This window comes from Podarcis gaigeae (genome assembly GCF_964106915.1).
Source record: "Podarcis gaigeae genome assembly, chromosome: 10".
In the NCBI taxonomy this organism is placed as follows: domain Eukaryota; kingdom Metazoa; phylum Chordata; class Lepidosauria; order Squamata; family Lacertidae; genus Podarcis; species Podarcis gaigeae.
The window spans coordinates 48,669,478-48,691,224 of NC_139686.1; the positions used below are offsets into that span (position 1 = coordinate 48,669,478).

Consider the following 21,747-nt stretch of genomic DNA (forward strand, 5'->3'; position numbering starts at 1 on the left):
ACACTGGCAACTCCACCCCCTTCACTCCGTTCCGACGGAGAGGCCGGTCCCGATCTCCAACCCCCACTGGGGATTCCCTCTTCGTCCCCCTGCTTCTGACTGCTTCCCTCTCTACTGCCCCTTGGCCTGACCAGGGGGGCTCCCTTTTGGGAATCCTCGGATTCACTTGACGGACTCACTGACAACCTCGGGTCGTCGTCGTCCTCTTCCTCGTCGCCCTGGGACCCCTCCCCCTCGCTCTCTGTCCCTGAAACCCTGACAAGTGTGTTTTAAGTGCAGTATACAATGTGACACTAGATAGTGATGGTGAGCCTTATGGAAAATTTCAGAATGGTTTTTATATGTGTGTAAAGGTAAAGGGAACCCTGACCATTAGGTCCAGTCGTGACCGACTCTGGGGTTGCGGCGCTCATCTCGCTTTACTGCCGAGGGAGCCGGCGTACAGCTTTCGGGTCATGTGGCCAGCATGACTAAGCCGCTTCTGGTGAACCAGAGCAGCGCATGGAAACGGCATTTACCTTCCCGCTGGAGTGGTACCTATTTATCTACTTGCACTTTGACGTGCTTTCGAACTGCTAGGTTGGCAGGAGCTGGGACCGAACAACAGGAGCTCACCCCGTTCCAGGGATTTGAACCACCAACCTTCTGATTGGCAAGTCCTAGGCTCTGTGGTTTAACCCACAGCGCCACCCGCGTCCCTTTATATGTGTGTAGATCCCACCTTATTTAGCTTATGAACAAGTCACTGGCCAAGACCACAACCACATTCAGAGGCAGAGCTTCCTGCTCTGGCACCCAGAGCGGTGCAGGGGCGGGGCTAGCTGGCCTGGGGGCACCACTAGCCTCCCGCCATCTGCACAGCGAGCGTTGTGAGCACCACCACTAGCATCTTGCTGCCCACGCGACGAGTGTGGGGGTGCCACTAGCCACACGGCGAGTGTCAGGGTGGGGTGCCACCATCCGCCCATGCGGCAAGCGTCTGGGGAGCAGCGAATGGGGGGCACACAGCGATGTCACCTCCCAGGGTGACCCGGGGTGGACCACCCCCACCTCCTTCCTCTGCCAGTGCCCACATTTTAAAGTTACATTTGAAGAGGGGAATACTAAAAAAAAGAGAGAGAGACTTATTTTTAACATTTAACATGGCTGAATTTTCCCAAAAAAGCTCTGCTGTTAAAGGAACATTTATCTTCCTTTACGCTGCATTTTTCTACTGTAATAACTAGTTGCTACTAATCCATAATTCTTCCAACAGGTGTTTGGCACAATATGGCTTCAGGCACCACTGAGCTAAAAACTCCCTTGCCTGTTTTCCAGCTTTCCCAGTACAAGAAATAAAAAAGAAGATGACGGTTCTTGTGTGATTTGTCAATTCCCATGTGAGATTAGTACGGATGCGGGTGATTAAGTGCCAGCCTCTAAATCCGAGTTGTCCCCCAAGTTCTCAGGCAGGCAGGAAGTGTAAAATGTGGAAGAGAAAGAGGGGGTGGGGAGGATATTGCATGTTTGCAGCTGATGAAATATGAGTCATTCAAGCTAGGGCGGTGTTAAGCAGGCAGAATATTTTAGAAAATAACTGGTTGATTAAAGAATTCCTGGAGTGAAGTTTGTCAAAAGAAGCTCTGCTGCTAAACTGCAAGTTAAGTTGCATTCATTTACATGAAATATTTCTGGTGTAACAACCCCTTATTAATTCAGAATCCTTGCACCAGATGTTTGTAGCGGGTCGCAGTAACAGGAGCCGGTGACCACTCGGGTATAAAAACTGGATTGCATAAAGTGGGGGCAGAGCAACCACCACTTGTACATTTGTGGAAATAAGCACGCCTGCTTATTCACTCAGCCACTCTATGCGTCAAGGGCAGGGGTCTGCAACCTTTAAGACAAAAAGAGCCACTTGGACCCGTTTCCGAAGAAAAAAAAACCTGGGAGCCGCAAAACTAACACACACACCGCCCACATGCGACGTCACAGCCAGTACAGCGCCCGCCACAGTGGGGAGTGTCGGGGCGCACAATGCGCCTCCTCCCTTCGCTAGTATCTGCCCCGGAGCCGCAGCAAAGGTGTAAAAGAGCCACATGCGGCTCCGGAGCCGCAGGTTGCAGACCCCTGGTCAAGGGAAAAGAGGAAGAAGTTGGTTCTTAATGGGCTCAGCTGGTTTAAAAACAGCTTAAAGCCACTTCCTGTGCTGTTAAGTCCCTATGCCAGTGGGGTGGGGGGACGGGACAGTGCTGTCCCAACCACTCCCTCCTCAGTCTCTCAATACATCTCAACAGGGTCTATTTTACATTTTGTTCAAGTTAAACAATAAAAAAAGGGAATGCACCACCCGATCACCTCAGCCCTGGAAGAACAGTTGCTGCTTGGATGAATTTAAGGTGGTAGATTCATTGCTACAATTAAATGACAATTTGCTAATAGCAGTGAATCATGGCACAGGCACAGCTTCCTCTGCATCCAGCCGGCCTATGACACCTGGGCAGAGCAGAGGAGTGGTCAGGGATTTGTGGACATTGGCCGGGGTGCTGCGTTGCCTCTTCCAGTGTGTCAAAATAGGCTCACCCTGACCACCACCTTGCCATAGCTGTCAACTTGCAGATTTGAAAATAAGGGACCAGCAGCCTCAAAAATAAGGGATCAGCAGCCAAAATAAGGGATTTTAGTCAACCAGCTGAAATACAAAGTTAAAAGGGACCAGATAATTTTGGAGAGCAGCGCCGGTTTTTAGCCCTTCGTTTCCAGAGGTTGCTGCTCCAGGCACCAGCCGATGAAACACTGCAATTAAATAACTACAAGCAGCAACCACTTTTCACGCAAAACGAAGTCCAAGCTACGAAAATGCTGCTGCAGTTCTGTATCTTTTCTCTCGTGCTCCATCTGCAGCTCTCAATTCCATCAGGTGGGGCGGGAGGAAGGGGGGGGGAATAGCACCCGAAGTAAACCCGCAGATCAGACCATCTATGCTAGTCTACCACTACAAATCTATGGGAGAAGCGCTTGCAGTCCTTCCCTTGTAGCCCTTGGAACACCTGCCCACACCTTGGCCTCCTCCTCCTCCTCTCTCTGAACTGCTTTCTCTATGGTTGGCCTCGCTCTCCTCTCAAGGCTCCTCAGCAATTCATAGGCCACGCCAGGCTGCCCATCTCATCTGGGTCCTTTGGCAGCACAGCCACAGTACGGCCTGGTGGGACTGGCAGAGGGGAGGCCCCAGGCAGAGACGCTCAGTTTGGGGGCCGCGAGGAGGATGGCGGTGGAAGGGCCCGAGGCTTCCGCCACTCCCAGCGGGGAGGGGCTCCCGGGGGCCGAGGATGGTGAGAGGAGGCCGGAGGGGGGCAGGCCGGGCAGCCAAGCAACACAGTTGGAGCCTCCCTCCTCCCTGGCTGGCAGGGAGGGAGGGAGAGGAGCTGCTTCCTTTGAAACCCGGGAAATTTAAGGGACATCATCAATAAGGGACAGCAGCGGGACACGGCGCTGGGATAAGGGAGTTTCCCGCCAAATAAGGGACGGTTGACGGCTATGCCACCTTGCTCCCTTCTAGCACTTCTCACGTAAGTCCTGCGGCTTACAGTGCCAGGAAGACGCCTCCATGGCCTTTTCCCACCACCACGACTTCCACTGCCTTTAGATCATTTATAGACTTTATGTTTCTTTCAAGAAAATTGCATTCATTTGTATGTAGAACTATGTGTTCAATGTTTCGGATAATTGAAAACTTACAGTCTGGCAAAAGTCATAAATAAACACCCTCTCAATAACACCTATCGGTAGATTATTCAGTGTTGCAGTCAGGTTTTTTTTTTTTTTAAAAAAAAGGCCAGTATTAAGAATGTTACATTATAAAATCAACTTTATTACAATGATAATAAATAAAAAGAAGAGGGGAAAAAAACAGTTCAGAACATAATAGTCAATATTACGTGAAAAAGTTCGGAGAACATGTTCTTAGTAAATACTATTAAGCCAGGGGAATCCTCTGAAATATTCATTCACAGCTTGATTCCCCAAATGCTGGTCCAGCACTTCTTGCTGTGAGACGTCTGGGCTTATCGCTATCACAGTTACTGTCTGTTGTTGACAAAACAGCTTGTGTTATGGTTATAGCCAAAGCCAATATATAACTAATGAAAGTAATAATTTGCAAAACAATCTTCCAAACTTTATTCCTGCGTAAACTCTTTCTAATTTCTTTAGGTCATGTACCAAAAGTCTTGTTGGCTTTGTAATCTGGTGCATAAAAGCTCTGTAAAGTGTATTAATACCACTTACTGGTCGCTCTTCTTTTTAACTTCCAATTTAAAAATTATTGTGCAGCGGTGATGTAATTAGAAAAACATTTTTCCCATTTACATCATTATTGGGCCTACCTAAGTTTTTTGTTTTTGTTTTAAATTGTCCGACAGAGCAATCTTATATGGGTTTAAGTACGGATCCATTGAGTTAAATGGGATTCACTCCCAGGTAAGTGTGCAGGCGATGGCAGAAAAAGTTCAAGATATAGAGCAGGATGGTTCAGATCAATAAATCTAGATTCAAAAAGCAGGACTGTAGATTGCGGGTAAATGCTCACACCCCTTTTGTTCATGCATCTTTTGGGAATCCTGCCCCATTGTTCATGCTCTTGATATAATATTGTAGATAAAGACTAATTGAGTTGATCCTAGGAAGGGGAGAAGAACCCGTATGTATTATGGGAAACTTATGGATAAAATATTCCTGGATGGGAAAAATGCTGCTCAGGGAAGGGTGATTTCATGTCAGGCAATATGCCCAAAGAAAGGGTGAATCTCCATATGTGTGCTCATCACCTGATGACAATAATATTATCACATGATGCCTTGCATGCAGTAAATACCTATCACAGAGCCAACAGCACAGGAAGTCTTTCATATCAATTCAAACAAACACCAATTCAAGCAACCCAGTCTTGAGACACGGACCTCTAGTTATTTGATGCTGAATGTAAAATTTTAGCCTGAAATCCATGAACTCAAATGATGACTTCAGTTTTCAGAATAGATGAAACAAAAAGTTTAAAATCTATGTAAAGGGGGTATACATATAAAGGGTGGGATCCAAGACATACCCAGAGTAGACCCATTGAAATTAATGGAGAAGAGTAACATGAGTATAATTAGCACTGGACATCAACCAAAATATATGCATTATAGTGTAGAAATTTTAATTATCATGCCTCATGGTAAGTCTCTGCATAACACTTGGTATGATCCAGAATTTTGGGGAGGTAAAGTAGTCTGCAAATAGGAAAAAATAAGAGACAGATAAGGCATGAAATGGGATACAGTGGTACCTCACAAGACGAATGTCTCGTAAGACGAAAAACGGGCAAGACGAAAGGGTTTTTCGTTTTTTGAGTTGCTTCGCAAGACGATTTTCCCTATGGGCTTGCTTCGCAAGACGAAAACGTCTTGCGAGTTTGTTTCCTTTTTCTTAAAACCGTTAATACCCAGGGAATCCGCGCTTCGCAAGACGAAAAAATCGCAAAACGAAACAACTCGCAGAACGAATTAATTTCATCTTGCGAGGCACCACTGTACTAGAAACTGTCATTTCAGTTCAGGATTTGAACCTGGGATGGATATCTAATTTTTCTTTGTTGATACCCTATCTGAAAAAAGCTATATATTCTCATCACCGTTCTACCCATGCATACTAGAAATAGGTTGTGTTGTATTCAGTGAATCTTATTCCCAGTAAATGTGCATGTGATTGCAGCCCCAGTTGCTCTCTGAGGAAAAAGACCCACTGAACACAGTGCAATGTACTTTTGAGTATAAGATTGCATCAGGCCTCATTGGAGGTATCTGTAGAACATATTCATTATGGTGTGTGCGCATATTATACAACATAACAAATTGCATTGATGGGAGGTAAAATGAAGCAGCAATATAGAAGATTATCTACATGCAAGCATTACATCAGTATTCTTTTCTGTTACCAACAAAATCAATTACTCAAAACTGCAACTCTGTATTCATAATATATAATCATATATATGTAACACTTATGGCTCCCCTAATACATATTAAATGTAAAGTTAGCCACATTGCCTCATAGCTGATACACAATTAACACAGTGAAACAATAGATCTTTTGAGTAAGTCTCTTAATTCGAATGTCAGAACAAGTTGTCAGTGGTCAGAGTTTCACAGCACACTTCTTCATCATCAACACATCCGTCTATTCTTGGAAAAACCACTTAATAAAGCAGTCATTACTGTCAAATATTCTAAACTGATGGTACCTCTATTTGTAATCTTTATTAGATCAATCAAAAGCTTTGCAAAATCAATTGGTACAAAGACTTTCAATGCTCTGTGAGCCAATGTACTCCCTACAATACCAGCCAGTTGTTCCTGAAACAGTGATAAACATAGGAGCCAACCCCTAGGGGCTGAGGTCCCTTTGTCCCGTCCCCCCCATAAAATATTTGAGCTCCTCCCCAGTTGATGGGCATTGCCATTCAAATGGAGTGCGTGCACCACATCTTGTGATCAATTTTGTGGGGCAGGGATTATCTCCACACCCCCCAAACATTTTATTCAAGTTGGCACCTCTGGTGATAAAGCACTATAAAGCTGCACCCCATTCTAAATATTCCTTTGCTGGTGACACAAGTTACACATCAAATAACTATTGTCTTCATTGACCTCTTTAGAATCAGGGCTAGCTCTACCATTAGGCCCAAGGAGGCAGCTGCCTCAGGTGGCAGATTATGAGGGTGAGGCTCAATGGTGAGATGTTGGAGGATAGAGTTCTGTGTGTCATGTACTTTTACTGCCAGTCTGGTCACCTTCAGCACACAGAATACATGGGTGTACCATTTCGTCCTTCACCTCAAGCAGCAAAATGTATTAGGCCAACTCAGAATTCACACATGCTTTTGTAAATACACACACTCACCTCACACCTATCTGAATCAAATTATTATATACACAGCCACATGGAGATATCTCTTCTTCTATGTGGTTGCATATCCATGTTTATGTTCACTTAAGTGAAGTGAGGGGTTAGTGTTTGTGTATTGGATCAACAGGCACAATGCTCCCATGGTCTGTAACATGGGTAGGCAAACTAAGGCCCGGGGGCTGAATCCGGCCCAATCACCTTCTAAATTCGGCCCGCGGACGGTCCAGGAATCAGTGCATTTTTACATGAGTAGAATGAGTAGAATGTGCCCTTTTATTTAAAATGCATCTCTGGGTTATTTGTGGGGCCTGTCTGGTGTTTTTACATTAGTAGAATGTGTGCTTTTATTTAAAATGCATCTCTGGGTTATTTGTGGGGAATAGGAATTCGTTCATTATTTTTTCTCCAAAATATAGTCCGGCACCCCACAAGGTCTGAGGGACAGTGGACCAGCCCCCTGCTGAAAAGTTTGCTGACCCCTGGTCTGGAAGTTGGGACTTGAATATTTGTTCAGCATTCTGAATGACTGAAAAGGCTTTCTCCATCTCATTTAATATTTCTTGGTGGTGCCTTTACATTGATCAGGCCTGACATGTCCATAGTCTGAACTACAAACCAGTGCAAGATCTTCCACTCTGCATATTGAAGCTCAATAGTTTAAGATGGCAGCTGAACACTCAAACATTCTCCAGAAATCAACATGAGCTTGGGATTCCAGTGAAACAGAAGAATGGCTATAGATCCATGAAGCAAAACAGTAATGTATGCTAGCACTGTGAACTACTTGCCAGAGACTTCTAGGGACATTCAGGTGGAAATGAGAGGTGGAAAATTAGAGAGCACAGAGCAAAAACGGAGGCAGGTCTGAAGTGTCCACTCTTCTGTGGCTCTTCTAATCAGCAGAGGTGCCAGTGGCAGTACGGCTCTGACTGGGATGCAAATCCCTTCATAATATGCTGAACGCAGGAGCAGCCAGTGCAGGGCAGCAAAGCCAGGCGGCTGATTGTACAGCAGTGGTTCAGCTGCTCCTTAATGGGATGGGGCAGCATGGCAGTCAGGTTGGGCCTATGCAGGAAGGAGACACTGGATTTGCTCTACTGCTGCCTTCACGTCACTGCCACCCAGCCCCAGCCCTGCCCCATTGAGCAGCAGCAACACTGCTGTCAGGGGAGCCAGGGCATGTCGCTGCCCCACTGCACTGGCCATTCCTTGTTGAACATTACTGCATTCACTTCGGTATACATATCTCTTAAGGCTTTATGGAACACAAGAGTGGTTTCCCCCCTTACCTTTGGATTGTCATTTTGCTTAAATGCATTTTGTGCAGACTGTACATTTGAGCAGAGGGGGCTCGAGGCTGAGGCCAGCATAGGCAGCCCTGTTTCCCCTTCCTTGCCACAGTGTCCATTTCTACCCAGTTTGATAAAGGCAATCAAAGTATTCAAAACTGGTCCCAATAAGCCATGTCACTCTTAAGACAAGTGGTTTGGTTTCAAATGGCATACAGCTGGAAGGCACACCACAAAAGTCTAGATTAGAACAGCCCCTTTATAACAGCCAACAAAAACCACGGTGAAATGCTTGCCCGTTTACGAGCATTCACTTCTTCCTTTGCAATTACGTTCTTTGGTCCAAGTCTTTGGTCCGATCCCTTTGTTTGTTTTGGAAGAAAGATTCACACAGCACTGGTTAGGCACTGTCAGGCTGTCATGTCTCTATTCAGTTTTAGGCCGGAAAGTGCCGTCTGCGCCTTTTAATATTTTGTCGGCGATGCTCCCCATATTTTTCTTCATAGCTTTCACAGGATTCTCATGCAGGAGTGTCTGTATTAGATACTTCTCCCGTTTAATTTTGCTTTTGGTTTTCTTTGACACATCGGGAATTATGTGTGAAATAGCAAATGTCACCAAGTAGATGATATGCTGGATGGGGGAAGGAACACAAACAGAGTCAGCTACTCAGAATATACAACCATTATAAAAAAGAGTAATATTGCCCAGTTATTGACTTTTGCCGCAATCTGGAATTCTGTAGGCCAAATCTGCAAAACACATTTAAAGTGCTGCTACACCACCGTAACTGTCACGGCTTCCCCCAAAGAATTCTGGGTATTGCAGTTTCTTAAGGGTGATGAGAATTGTCAGGTTAGAGAATTGTCCTATTTCCTTCACAGAACCGCAATTCCCAGAATTCCCCGGGAAAGGAGACTGATTGTTATACCACTCTGGCAACTGTAGCAAGGCAATAGAGGTCTCCCAACATTTCAGAGCACCCTTAACAAACTGCAGTACCCAGGATTCTTTGGGGGGGGGAGAGGAAGCCATTACTGTTTAAAATGATACAATAGCACTTTAAATTCATAGTGCAGATATGACCTACGTGCACTCAGATAACAGACGCATGAGGATCTGCACATTCACGTTCATTTCAAAGGATCAATCTAATCTGGAGATGCAAAGAAACAACCTCTAATGCACGGCAAAGGGAAATGTTTCTTAAGGTTTCCTGCTGGTTGCTAAGAGAGTTTCTGAGAGCATGCCCAGGTGGCAATTTATTTCTCTCTCCGCTCCCTGCTAGGAAAGCGCCAGCCATGCAGCTGTTTATTTGTGCCATCCCAATGTGCTACCTACCACGGAGACCACAGAGCTATGCACTGTTTGTGCAATATGGACAGAGAAGGACCCTCATTGGAGTCCTACCTGGGGACAGACTCTGGGGGGACAGCAGCTTCCTAGCTTTCCCCGAGCTGAAAGTTTGAATTTTTTTATGTTTTGCACCATCGCTGCCATCCTGCGCATTCAGTGTTGTGGGCCCAAGGCTGTGGGATTCCATCCCAACTGAGATTAGACAAGCCCCTTCCTTGCAGACAGATGGGCGAGGTATAAATAATAAAACCATTACTATTATAAAATTATTATTGCGGAACTTCAGGTGCCTGAATCAGACTTTCTTGTTCCAGCCGGCACTTTGAGGTAGTCCAGTTATGTGATAAACGTTTATTGCTTCATTGTCCTATTTTTTGTAGATTGTTTTGATGTAAAAGGACACTGCTTAGAAGTGTGAATAATTAAGCAAGACACAAACGTCTTTAAAAAAATAAATAGTTAACCAAGTGAAGGCGAAAATCGGGGTTTTTGTGCAATGGCTCTTTTTTTCTTTTTTGGCAGGCTTTACTTTTAACTCCCAACTAGGGTGGCAGGCAGAGATCTTAGTGGAGTTTAATATCCTTACAGACAGAGTTAAAAAATAGCTACTAATAACATAATTTTTAAAATGCATTCACAAACTTTTTGCCTTTTTGTTTTTCCCCCATCTCAGTCTCCAGAAAGGCAGTTCAAAAAAACAACAACCCACCCCAAAAACAGTATTCAAGATTTGCTCAGTATATCTCTACCCTCCACCGTAGAGGAGAAAGGGAAGAACTGGTAGCTTTTGTTTAGACTTGCTTCAGATGGAGGACATTCATGGGGATTTCATTTTGCACAATTTTCGTATGTTTTTCTTCCGAAATGTATGCCATTGAGGCAGGCTGCACCAAAACTGCATGGGAAGTTTTGTTTCCATTGAGATCAGAAAAATCTGTTTGCTGATTCCCCACCCCCCTCAACTCCCCCACCCAAATTTATTGATTTTCATGAGGATTGCACCAGGAAATTTCTGAAAAACATGCCTGAGAAATTTTCACCCCATTGCATGGCTGGGATGGGCTTACTCAAGGTATACAAAGGGCACTACTGCAACTTTAGGGTGAAGGAATGGAAGACACATGCTGACATGGTTTTTAATACAAAATGATGAAGAGACTCCTTTTAGGAGGAAATATACTGACCTCCATGACAATGATGAATGAGAGCTTGGCTGCAATAACATGCCAGTAATAGATATTGTGTTCATATTGATGTTCGTGCCCAGGGGGGTATCGGAAATCCCGGTACCTAACAGTCAAAGACAATGAAGCAATCATTTCAGGAGACTCTGCAATATGGCACTCAGGCCAGAAGGGGGAGCAAAATCCATCCCATTCTCCTGATAAGGCAACGCACAAGTTAAGCAGAATGTAATTGTAGAATTATAGACCCGGAAGGGACCCTGAGGATCATCTAGTCTAACCCCCTGCAATGCAGGAATATGCAGCTGTCCCATAATGAGAACTAAATGCAGATAAATCACATCTACTGAAATGCATTATTTTGTCGACACTAAACAATCTTAATTTTTTTATCTTCTCTTTTGGCCATTGTTTACTATTACTTTACAATGCTGAGAGGTAAAGTATAAGTGAAGACACGTGTGTGTGTGTGTGTGTGTGTGAGAGAGAGAGAGAGAGTGAGTGAGTGAGTGAGAGAGAGAGAGAGAGAGAGAGAGAGAGAGTATATAGTCAGACCTTGGAAGTCAAACGGAATCCATTCCAGAAGTCTGTTTGACTTCCAAGGTGCCACTTCCGATTGCCAAAGAATGTTTGCAAACTGGAACACTCACTTCCGGGTTTGCAGCGTTTGGGAGCCAAAACGTTCAACTCGCAAGGCATTACAGAACCAAGGTACAATTGTATATATCCATATATATATATATATATATATATATATATATATATATATATGCTATTTTAAATGGTGAAATAGACTTGCCTGCATGTTGTCTGGTTAGCAAAAATGGGAAGAGCGGCTGGCTTGCTTTCGTTTCTGAAGTCTGACACAGCAAAGACGGAAAGTGTGTTGTTTATGTACCCCTTCATGGAGTAAGTGCTCTGACTTCCATAGGGAGGAACGGAAAATGACCAGTAATACACCAGGCGTGGAATCATATCGGACGTAAAAGCAATTATCATTGCCTGCAGTTGAAAAGAGAGGGAAATAGGCAAGATTTAACTGCATCTAGGTAGAATTTTATACAGAGAGAGAGAGAGTGTGCCTGTATCTGTCTGGAAATGGGAAATATATTATTGTACAAAACAGAAGCGCAACACATCCAGATCTCTCCAGTTTCTGGCTGGCAAAAAATCTCAACTCCCTGTTTCCATTATGATTGTACCCACAACAGGCTATGTGCAATGGTCTGTGTCCCTGGTGAGAGGGTGGGATAAAACATAAGCAGCTTTTCCCTGACAGACGACCACACAATGCATGCAATAAACTGTTGATGTAATACCCTGGTGGCTTTGCAGAAATGATTTTAAGAATCAGGTTTATGCATGCTAGTAGGGAACACCCTCTGAGTGATCACAATATTATACCTTTCTAATACTGCCCCCGCTTCCCACTTTTGTATAAGAACACTGAGTTATTGCGAAACGCTATTTGCAATTCAGTGTAACTTATTTGCTCTTTACACTGCCTTTCTCTCTCCCCCTCTCCAGTATTCTTCCCACATAAACTTTCACCTCTTTCAAATGATTTCCAGATGTGCAATAGCCGTGATGACATACACAGGAGAATATATTCTTCTGGATACTCTGTAAAAATAAACTCCCCCCACCATTTGTAGGCTGTTTTTTTAAAAAAAGAGGATCACACTAAAAAAAATCTGATTTCAATGTTCCAAGACGTGATCACTTTTCCTATTACCCCAGAACAAATGAAAACTGGGCTTATGCTTGGCAACTGAATATAGCAATGTCAGCTCTGCTGCATGAACTCTTAAGTGCCAAGGTAGCTTTGTACAATATCCACTTAAAGTTCTGCCAGTTTTGCAGAGTAATCCATAAAGTGGAAAGAAATGGAACTTGCTGTAAAAGAAGCATGGCATCAACTATTTTGGGGGTTTTTATTTTTTTTTATTTTAGAAAGCCTCTGCTGCGGTTATGACAGTCAGGCTTCCTGGGCCACTGTGCATTTTCAGTGGCTATTGTTACTAAGGGTTGCAATCCGTGCTAGTTCTACTCAAGTGCAGACCCACTTGAAATTAATAGCCATGGCAAACTTTGATCCATTAATTTCAATAAGTCAGCTCTCAGTAAAACCTAGGAGGCAATAATTATTTGGCTGTTCTATGATCAAACCACCCGAGTCCATTTGAAAACAATTGAACTTTTTAGATGAAGAAAACATCGACTTAGGGGAAAAACCACACAAGATTTCTTTTTAAGTGACTTACTAGTTACTGTTGCCAGAGGCATCTCAGAAGATGCATTCCCTCTTCCTGTGTGAACGAGAAAGGGGAATGCCTCTAGCATGGTGCCAGCTAGCAGTAAATTTTGGACACTAAACCTGGCACCAGCCAGTTTAATTGAGTGGAAACTCCTACCGCAGAGCCTTAGTAAAATTCATTGCAGTAGGGTTTGTTGACCCTGTCCTCAAAGGGAGAAAGAGAAAGCAAAGGGAATATGCTTATTTAATTTATAATACAGTGGTACCTTGCAAGACGAATGTCTCGTAAGACAAAAAACTCGCAAGACGAAAGAGTTTTTCATTTTTTGAGTTGCTTCGCAAGACGAAAATGTCTTGCGAGTTTGTTTCTTTTTTCTTAAAACCGTTAATACCCAGGGAATCCGTGCTTCGCAAGACGAAAAAACTCGCAGAACGAAAAAGCTCGCAGAACGAATTAATTTCGTCTTGCGAGGTACCATTGTATTTATATACCAGCTGTCATCACACATTGTCTTGCAATGGGTCATAACAATTTAAAGCGCAATACAAAATAAGAACAAAATAGAATGTGCAATAAAGTACAACCAAAGATGGTCAGCTTGTATACAAACAGATATCACAAAGGCACCATGAGTCTTAATTGGTATCTCATAAAAAACAAACCAACCAACCAACCATTGGTACCACTGTCGCTGGACTTCTCATTCCTCAAGGAAATGATTGACATCTAACATGTCAACAATTTCATACTGTTCGAAGGTGCGAATGTGGAGAACGGACATTACAACTGATTGAAGAACACTTCCCCATGGGAAATAACTGTTTGGCATTTCAGATCCCAAATTGTCACTACTTAAAGACTGTACTTACATTGGTCACCACAGCAAGAAGAGCTATTCCTTGCATGATGGGCTGCCATGCTCCTATGTCCTGAGCTTTCTGAGGAACTATGCGCCTGAACTGTGTGGTAATCTTCCAGGCGTCTATACGTATTTCCAGTAAATTGTTCATAAGTGCCAGAAGGGGAGCCAGTGGGAACGAGGCCACAAACAAAGTGACAAATCCAAACTGTATAACTGCCAATGAGAAATGTGACAAACACTGGTGAAATATTAATTAGCATTGTGTGTGCTTTCAAAAGTCAGGCATGCCAAACCCAGTGGCTAAACAGAGCTACTCTAGATCACTTGAAAGAGCTGGGTTCTTGGATCAGAAAAGTATGGGAAAGTTACCCAAAGTCTATGGGTGATATTCAGCTAAGATTTACTCAGACTAGATCCATTGAAACTAATGGACCCATCTTAGTCACCTTCATTAATTCACTCTGAGTAAATTACTTTGAGTAATACTTAGTTCATTTCATTCATTATCTGCACTCTGTAGCCAGCAAGAAACCAACGGCATTGTAAAAAGAAATTTATAATGCCAAGCAGGACACAGGGTGTGTAGAAATCATATATATATATGCTTTCGTAGATTTTCACGGGTACAGGAATGCAGGTTTTGGTGTCCTCGGGTGTCTTCCCGTGTAAAAGTTGGGGTGTCTAGGCGACGTTTCGACGAGGTCTCACTCGTCATCTTCAGGCTGGTGCTTTCGGCTTCTTGTTACTGGAACAGAGCGGGATCTCAATGTTTGAGTTCCTATAAATACTGTAGAGGGGGTGTGGTGTCTAGCCTCCAATGTTCTGGGCAGAGAGGAAGTTCCCAGGCTAGTGTGCCTTTTCTTCTTTTGTTCCTTAATTACTTGAGAGATACCTTGAGTGATTTCTTGAGTGATATCCTGAGTACCACTTAGGTGGGTCATTAGGTGTGGATTAGTTGCTAAAGTCTTTGTGTCTTGACCTCTTGAGCTTTGTGAAGAGTTTTCCTGAGAAGATGGCTGTATTGCACTTAGTTGTGCTTTGGCTTGGCTTCGTGTATAGGGGCGAGCTGTGGTTTTGTGGCTTGTGTCAGCCAGATCTGTGTAGGGATTGCAGGGGGGTGCAGCATCCGGAGGTGCCACCATGGATTGGCTACTGGATGGTGTCAGTAATTCATCTGTGGAGAGGGTCTGGGTTTGGGTCTGGTGTGGTTGATTGGTGTTGGCGTTCTGTGTGCCTCTGGATCTGGTGTCAGTTTTTGTGGGGAGGGCTAATTTCCAGATGTCTGGCAAGCGGGATGTGTCGTCACGCTTGTTCATGTTGTGAGGGTGTTTCTCTATCTCGATGGCTTCCATGATTATTCTCTTGTGGTGATGTTCCGTGTTAAAGAGCAATTTGGAATCTGCAAAATTAATTTCGTGTCCTGTTTCTTTCATGTGTTGGAAAAGAGAGGAAGTTTTTTCTTCTTTTTTGACGGCATTCTTGTGTTCTGCGATACGTGCATTTATTCGTCTGTTTGTTTGTCCAATGTACGTGGCTGGGCAGACTTTGCAGGGTATTTCATAGATCCCTTGGTTTTTTGGAAAAAACCACCAAATCCAAAATAAAAGCCTCTCCTATCAGTGAAGAAATCCAGCTAAGAATCATCCCCAGAGAAAAATCATCCAGATGCCCCAAACTCTACGGCCTCCCCAAGATACACAAAGAAGGAACACCACTCAGACCAATAGTCAGCTCCATAGGCTCACCTCTACAAAATCTCGCTAAATTTCTCGCCAAGCAACTTCAGCCCTATGCAGAATCCATCTCTTCACACGTACCAAACTCCTTCCAGTTCATAGAAACAATAAAGAAGCAAAACCTACATCCTAATGACCTACTTGTGAGCTTCGATGTTGTATCTCTCTTCACACAAGTGCCCATTAATGAAGCCTTGACAGCTATTCAAAACAAATACAATCCCCCCGAATACATCTTGGACCTGACCAACCACTGCCTAACCAACACGTACTTCATCCACAATGGACAAAGATACAAACAGATAGAAGGAGCACCTATGGGATCACCCCTCTCACCGGTCATCGCAAACCTGTACATGGAACACTTTGAAACCAATGCTTTAGACAAGTCAGAACACAAACCCAAACTTTGGCTCAGATATGTTGACGACACCTTTGTAATTTGGCCACACGGGAAGGAAAAACTGGATAGCTTCCTCACACATCTCAACAACTTACACCCCAAAATACAATTCACTATGGAAATAGAAGCCAACAACCAACTTCCCTTCCTTGACGTCCTAATCTACAAAAAACCTGATGGCTCCCTAGGACACACTATCTACCAGAAAAAAACACACACCAACCGCTACTTACATGCACAATCACACCACCACCCTGCACAAATAAACTCCGTAGCCAAGACTCTCATCTCCAGAACCAAACGCCTGGCTGACAAAGACCACTTGACAACTGAGTTACAGAATCTCTCAAATGTGTTAATTGCCAATGGATACCAGCAAAACAGGATTACGAAGCTAATCCAAAAGGAAACACCCCCCAAAAACCAAGACACAGAAGAAAACAATGGCATGGCCCTCCTTCCTTATATCAAGGGCACTACAGATAAAATTAGCAAAATCCTCCATAAACACAATATCAAAACAGCCTTTTGCACCAACCAAAAAATAGCCAATATCCTCAGAAACCCCAAGGATAAAATCCAGTTGGAAAACCAAGGGATCTATGAAATACCCTGCAAAGTCTGCCCAGCCACGTACATTGGACAAACAAACAGACGAATAAATGCACGTATCGCAGAACACAAGAATGCCGTCAAAAAAGAAGAAAAAACTTCCTCTCTTTTCCAACACATGAAAGAAACAGGACACGAAATTAATTTTGCAGATTCCAAATTGCTCTTTAACACGGAACATCACCACAAGAGAATAATCATGGAAGCCATCGAGATAGAGAAACACCCTCACAACATGAACAAGCGTGACGACACATCCCGCTTGCCAGACATCTGGAAATTAGCCCTCCCCACAAAAACTGACACCAGATCCAGAGGCACACAGAACGCCAACACCAATCAACCACACCAGACCCAAACCCAGACCCTCTCCACAGATGAATTACTGACACCATCCAGTAGCCAATCCATGGTGGCACCTCCGGATGCTGCACCCCCCTGCAATCCCTACACAGATCTGGCTGACACAAGCCACAAAACCACAGCTCGCCCCTATACACGAAGCCAAGCCAAAGCACAACTAAGTGCAATACAGCCATCTTCTCAGGAAAACTCTTCACAAAGTTCAAGAGGTCAAGACACAAAGACTTTAGCAACTAATCCACACCTAATGACCCACCTAAGTGGTACTCAGGATATCACTCAAGAAATCACTCAAGGTATCTCTCAAGTAATTAAGGAACAAAAGAAGAAAAGGCACACTAGCCTGGGAACTTCCTCTCTGCCCAGAACATTGGAGGCTAGACACCACACCCCCTCTACAGTATTTATAGGAACTCAAACATTGAGATCCCGCTCTGTTCCAGTAACAAGAAGCCGAAAGCACCAGCCTGAAGATGACGAGTGAGACCTCATCGAAACGTCGCCTAGACACCCCAACTTTTACACGGGAAGACACCCGAGGACACCAAAACATATATATATATATATATATATATATATGCAGGTTTTGGTGTCCTCGGGTGTCTTCCCGTGTAAAAGTTGGGGTGTCTAGGCGACGTTTCGACGAGGTCTCACTCGTCATCTCACTCGTCATCATTTGAAGATGACGAGTGAGACCTCGTCGAAACGTCGCCTAGACACCCCAACTTTTACACGGGAAGACACCCGAGGACACCAAAACCTGCATTCCTGTACCCGTGAAAATCTACGAAAGCAAATATATATATATATATATATATATGCAGGTTTTGGTGTCCTCGGGTGTCTTCCCGTGTAAAAGTTGGGGTGTCTAGGCGACGTTTCGACGAGGTCTCACTCGTCATCTTCAGGCTGGTGCTTTCGGCTTCTTGTTACTGGAACAGGCTTCTTGTTACTGGAACAGAGCTCTGTTCCAGTAACAAGAAGCCGAAAGCACCAGCCTGAAGATGACGAGTGAGACCTCGTCGAAACGTCGCCTAGACACCCCAACTTTTACACGGGAAGACACCCGAGGACACCAAAACCTGCATTCCTGTACCCGTGAAAATCTACGAAAGCATATATATATATATATATATATATATATATATATATATATATATGCAAGAGAGCAACATTAAATAGTACAGTTAGAGAACAATCATGTGGTTGTTCACTCTGTAGTAAAGCCCCACTGTATTCAGAGGTATTTACTCTCAGGTAAGTGCAACTCTAATGTCTTGTGTACAACCACAGTTAAAAATTCTGTGTTCAGATTTTTTTTTAAAGAAAGGAATAGTCCAGCCATCCAATCTAGCAGAATCCACCCATTCTGCTTTTATTAATAGAAGGTTAATTATTAAAGAGAATTATAGCAGCCAGCTTACCCATTTCAAGATACTCATAAAACAATCCAAGTTTGCCAATGGGTTGCAGGTGGTAGTCCTGTTCCCAGCGAGGGACAACTTTCTCAGACCGTGAAGCTGAACAAAATCTTCCAATCAGGTTCTTAAGCCACCTATGAATGGAGATCACCAGCTAGATTTATTCTTTATGGTAGAAATCATGCAATTTTTGTCCAATATGGAATAGCTAAGTCTGCCTCTTTGCTTTGATAATAATGGGCTCAGTTTTGCCTTTTCTGGCAGATACAGGCAAGGTCAAGCTACATGTTACACTGGGAGATCCATTCATTATTTCATCTGTATAGGTTCTGATAGATTTGGCCTGTTTGGATCCTCATTTTTCTACCTTTTTTTAAAAAATGGAGACAAAACAATAGAGAATAGGGATTCCATTCATGACCTCTTCATGGTCAAAAGCACATGTTGCTGTGTTTTCCATTGATGGAGACTAATGTTTCTGGACCTTGCTTTAATCCACTGCCACTTGTTTCTTAAAATTTCCAACATTCCCAGAAGTAACTCAGTGTCATAGTTTGAACCAGTCCTACGTTTCAGAAAGTAAAATAAGGCACAACTATCTCATTGTTCATTATTATTTCCCAAATCTGTAGGACTGGATGAGGTCGTTTCTCACTTCCTATGGAGTCCTCATGAATTTCTGATCATTAAACTGCTTTTGTAAAAAAAAATCAGTTGCAGCTTTTTGTGTATTAGGGGCTGCCTTCTGCTGTGAGCTCAAAGCAACCAAGAAGTTTAAATTCAGGTTCACTAAAAACAACCACCCTGTATTCAAATTCAGGTTTGGCTTTGACTCCTAGCTATCAACACTATTTACTATTTACTTACGGAAGAAGCACTTCTTGTATATTATTCCAGATTGCTTTGCCTCCCATTATTATTGTCAGTTGTGTTGTAAGTTCAAGGAGACATCCACCTGGATCACACTAGGATTGGAAGAAGAAGGGGGAGGGTGGACATGAATTTTTCCAGCTCATTAGCTGCAGGGAACGAACTTTCAATTAATGAAAACATATTAAAATATATTCTGTTGCTTCAAAAAGACTAGCATAATGTTTTGTTTAGCATCATTCTATTCAGATAACTATTCAGAAAAATGCAAAAACTATCTAACATTGGTGATTATTACTAAAAAATGTAACACCTTCATTTTTAATAAATTTGCTTCATTTATACCAGACTTTTTCTCCGAAAAGCAAAGAATAGCTTACATATGGCTCTTGTAGTCTTCAGCCCCAAAAGTTTAGAGGTTAAACTTGTGTAATGTCTGCAACAGAACTACATTTACCTTTAACCATAATCTGTGCCCTCCAAAATAATTGATTACCAGTGTGGGAATAGCATATAGTTAATCTTGCAGTCAAGGACACTCACTCAGAAGCCTACTTCCAGAACTCGCCCTGCTTTTAGGCAGTGAAGCAAGAAGTTGGAGGGCTCTGAATGCCTTGCAGTTGCCTGCCTTGGGTCTAAAAGTTAGCTTGCTGTCCTCGGATATGGTGCAGGTTTGTGTCCTATTGTCAGTGTTGAAAGAAGAATCACAGAGTGAAAGGCACCATATTGCCTTTGTCCTGGGCAGCAAGATGTCTTGGGCTGGCCCTATCTGCTTCTGTCAGTGGCCTGATCTGATTCAGGGCACTTACATTTCTCACAATTTAGTTATGTGGGGTTGCGGTGAGGAGAGTGGAGGGGCTGAAGCAGCCCCAAAGATTCTTTTTACAGGTGTGGAATAGTAACAGCGCCATGTTGTCTACGGTGGTATTGCCATTTGAAGTTCACAACCATTAAGGGAAGTAAGCAAATCATCTGCTATTTCAAGCAACGTTGACTATTTTGTGAGGCCTCTCCATCACCATATCATCACCACCATCAGTTATTATTTCTACCCTGCTCATCTGGCTGGGTTTCTCCAGCCACTCTGGGCAGCTTTCAACAGAACATTAAAAACAGAATAAAACTTCAAACATTAAAAGCTTCCTTAAATCATTGCAGTTAAGTTATTTTTTGGGGGGAGGGGGATCAGCTGTGGCTGCAAGAAGTTATGGCACCTGAGGTTTGATGGAATATGAGCTTGGAGGCTTTGGACTCAGCTCTAAATGGCGGGAGCTGTGAAGCTGAGTTCTTCAGTTTACCATTGCGAGATCCCAATCCCACCAAACTTTAACACCATCACTGATTCCCATGTATCTCTTGAAACTGATGAAGTGGCCAAGATTCAGGGCCAAACTAGATGTTACATGCATACATGTATAATATTACCACGATGAGCTTTTCAAAAATCAAATTAAGCTTTTGAAGGGGGAACTGGGAAAAGCGCAGCAGCAGCAGCAGCAGCAGCAGCAGCGTTCATCTTCTGTCTGTTTTCCTACTTTGAAGTTCATTAAAAACAGTTAGTCGGGAAAGGGTTAAGCATCTGCTTTCCCTTCTGCACAAAAATTCTTTAAAAATGATATTTGGCTAATGTTACTTCCAACTATGTGTAACATCTGGTTTGACCCTAACACTTCTAGCTGAAAAATTTTTAAAAATGAAGAGAGGAAAACCGACTGCAGGTTGTTCATTCATACCTCTTCATTTCTGTATTTCCCCAGCCAATAAACAGGGTCGCCAGGGTAACCTACAAATTTACCCTTAAAGAATGCAATGTAGAAACAGGAAGAATAATAGTTGACAAATTGGAACAAGAACATCTTCATGGTGAGGCTGTTTTCATAATCGGTCTGCGTCCTTGGTAGTTCTGTAGTTTATAAGGGGTGAGGGAGAGAGAAATGGTTAACTCGAGAAGAGCTTTAGAGATATGTATGTTGTAGACTTGAATACAATTTACATCTTTATAATTTAGATTATTTGGAGTTCTCTAATATACTGTAGCCATTATGTTAATTTCATGACAACGTGTTATAAAAAGGGGGGAAATATGTGCTCTTCCACACAAGAACAAGCAGCGATTCTCAATGCAAAAAGCCTCCAGCAGATTCAATACATAATGAACATAACATTTTGATGTGATGCAAATGAAAGAATATTAAAATGAAGCTACTTTAGATGCACCAAAATAGGACAGCTCCTTTAATGTAAATGACCTGGATGGGAAGGAAACCAGCAGTGTTTGCTCTGTTTTCGCTATTTACTAAGGCGTGAAGGGTTTCAAACAGTGATTCTATCTCTTTTTATTTACAAGAAAATGACTACACTATCTATAAACAATACCGAATGTAATTGAATGCATTATGCAGTGCTGATCCATTTTCATAAGGCTGGAATTATTACAGTAATCTTCCGTGCTTTGTCAGTTTCATA

General features: G+C 43.1%; 1 protein-coding gene across 2 annotated transcripts in view; it reads right to left on the reverse strand.

Annotated features, from left to right (window-relative positions):
* Positions 1–5,968: 5,968 nt before the first annotated feature.
* The window catches only part of ANO6 (anoctamin 6), a 72,605-nt gene continuing 56,826 nt past the window's right edge, over positions 5,969–21,747 (reverse strand). For both annotated transcript variants that reach the window (XM_083699105.1, XM_083699106.1), the window contains exons 14-20: positions 21,015–21,184; positions 19,279–19,376; positions 18,415–18,545; positions 13,884–14,089; positions 11,556–11,758; positions 10,757–10,862; positions 5,969–8,849 (exon numbers count right to left, since the gene is read on the reverse strand). In XM_083699105.1, the coding sequence (XP_083555231.1) occupies positions 8,643–8,849; positions 10,757–10,862; positions 11,556–11,758; positions 13,884–14,089; positions 18,415–18,545; positions 19,279–19,376; positions 21,015–21,184 (1,121 nt within the window). In that variant the 3' untranslated portion in view covers positions 5,969–8,642. The remainder of the gene's footprint in view (positions 8,850–10,756; positions 10,863–11,555; positions 11,759–13,883; positions 14,090–18,414; positions 18,546–19,278; positions 19,377–21,014; positions 21,185–21,747) is intronic.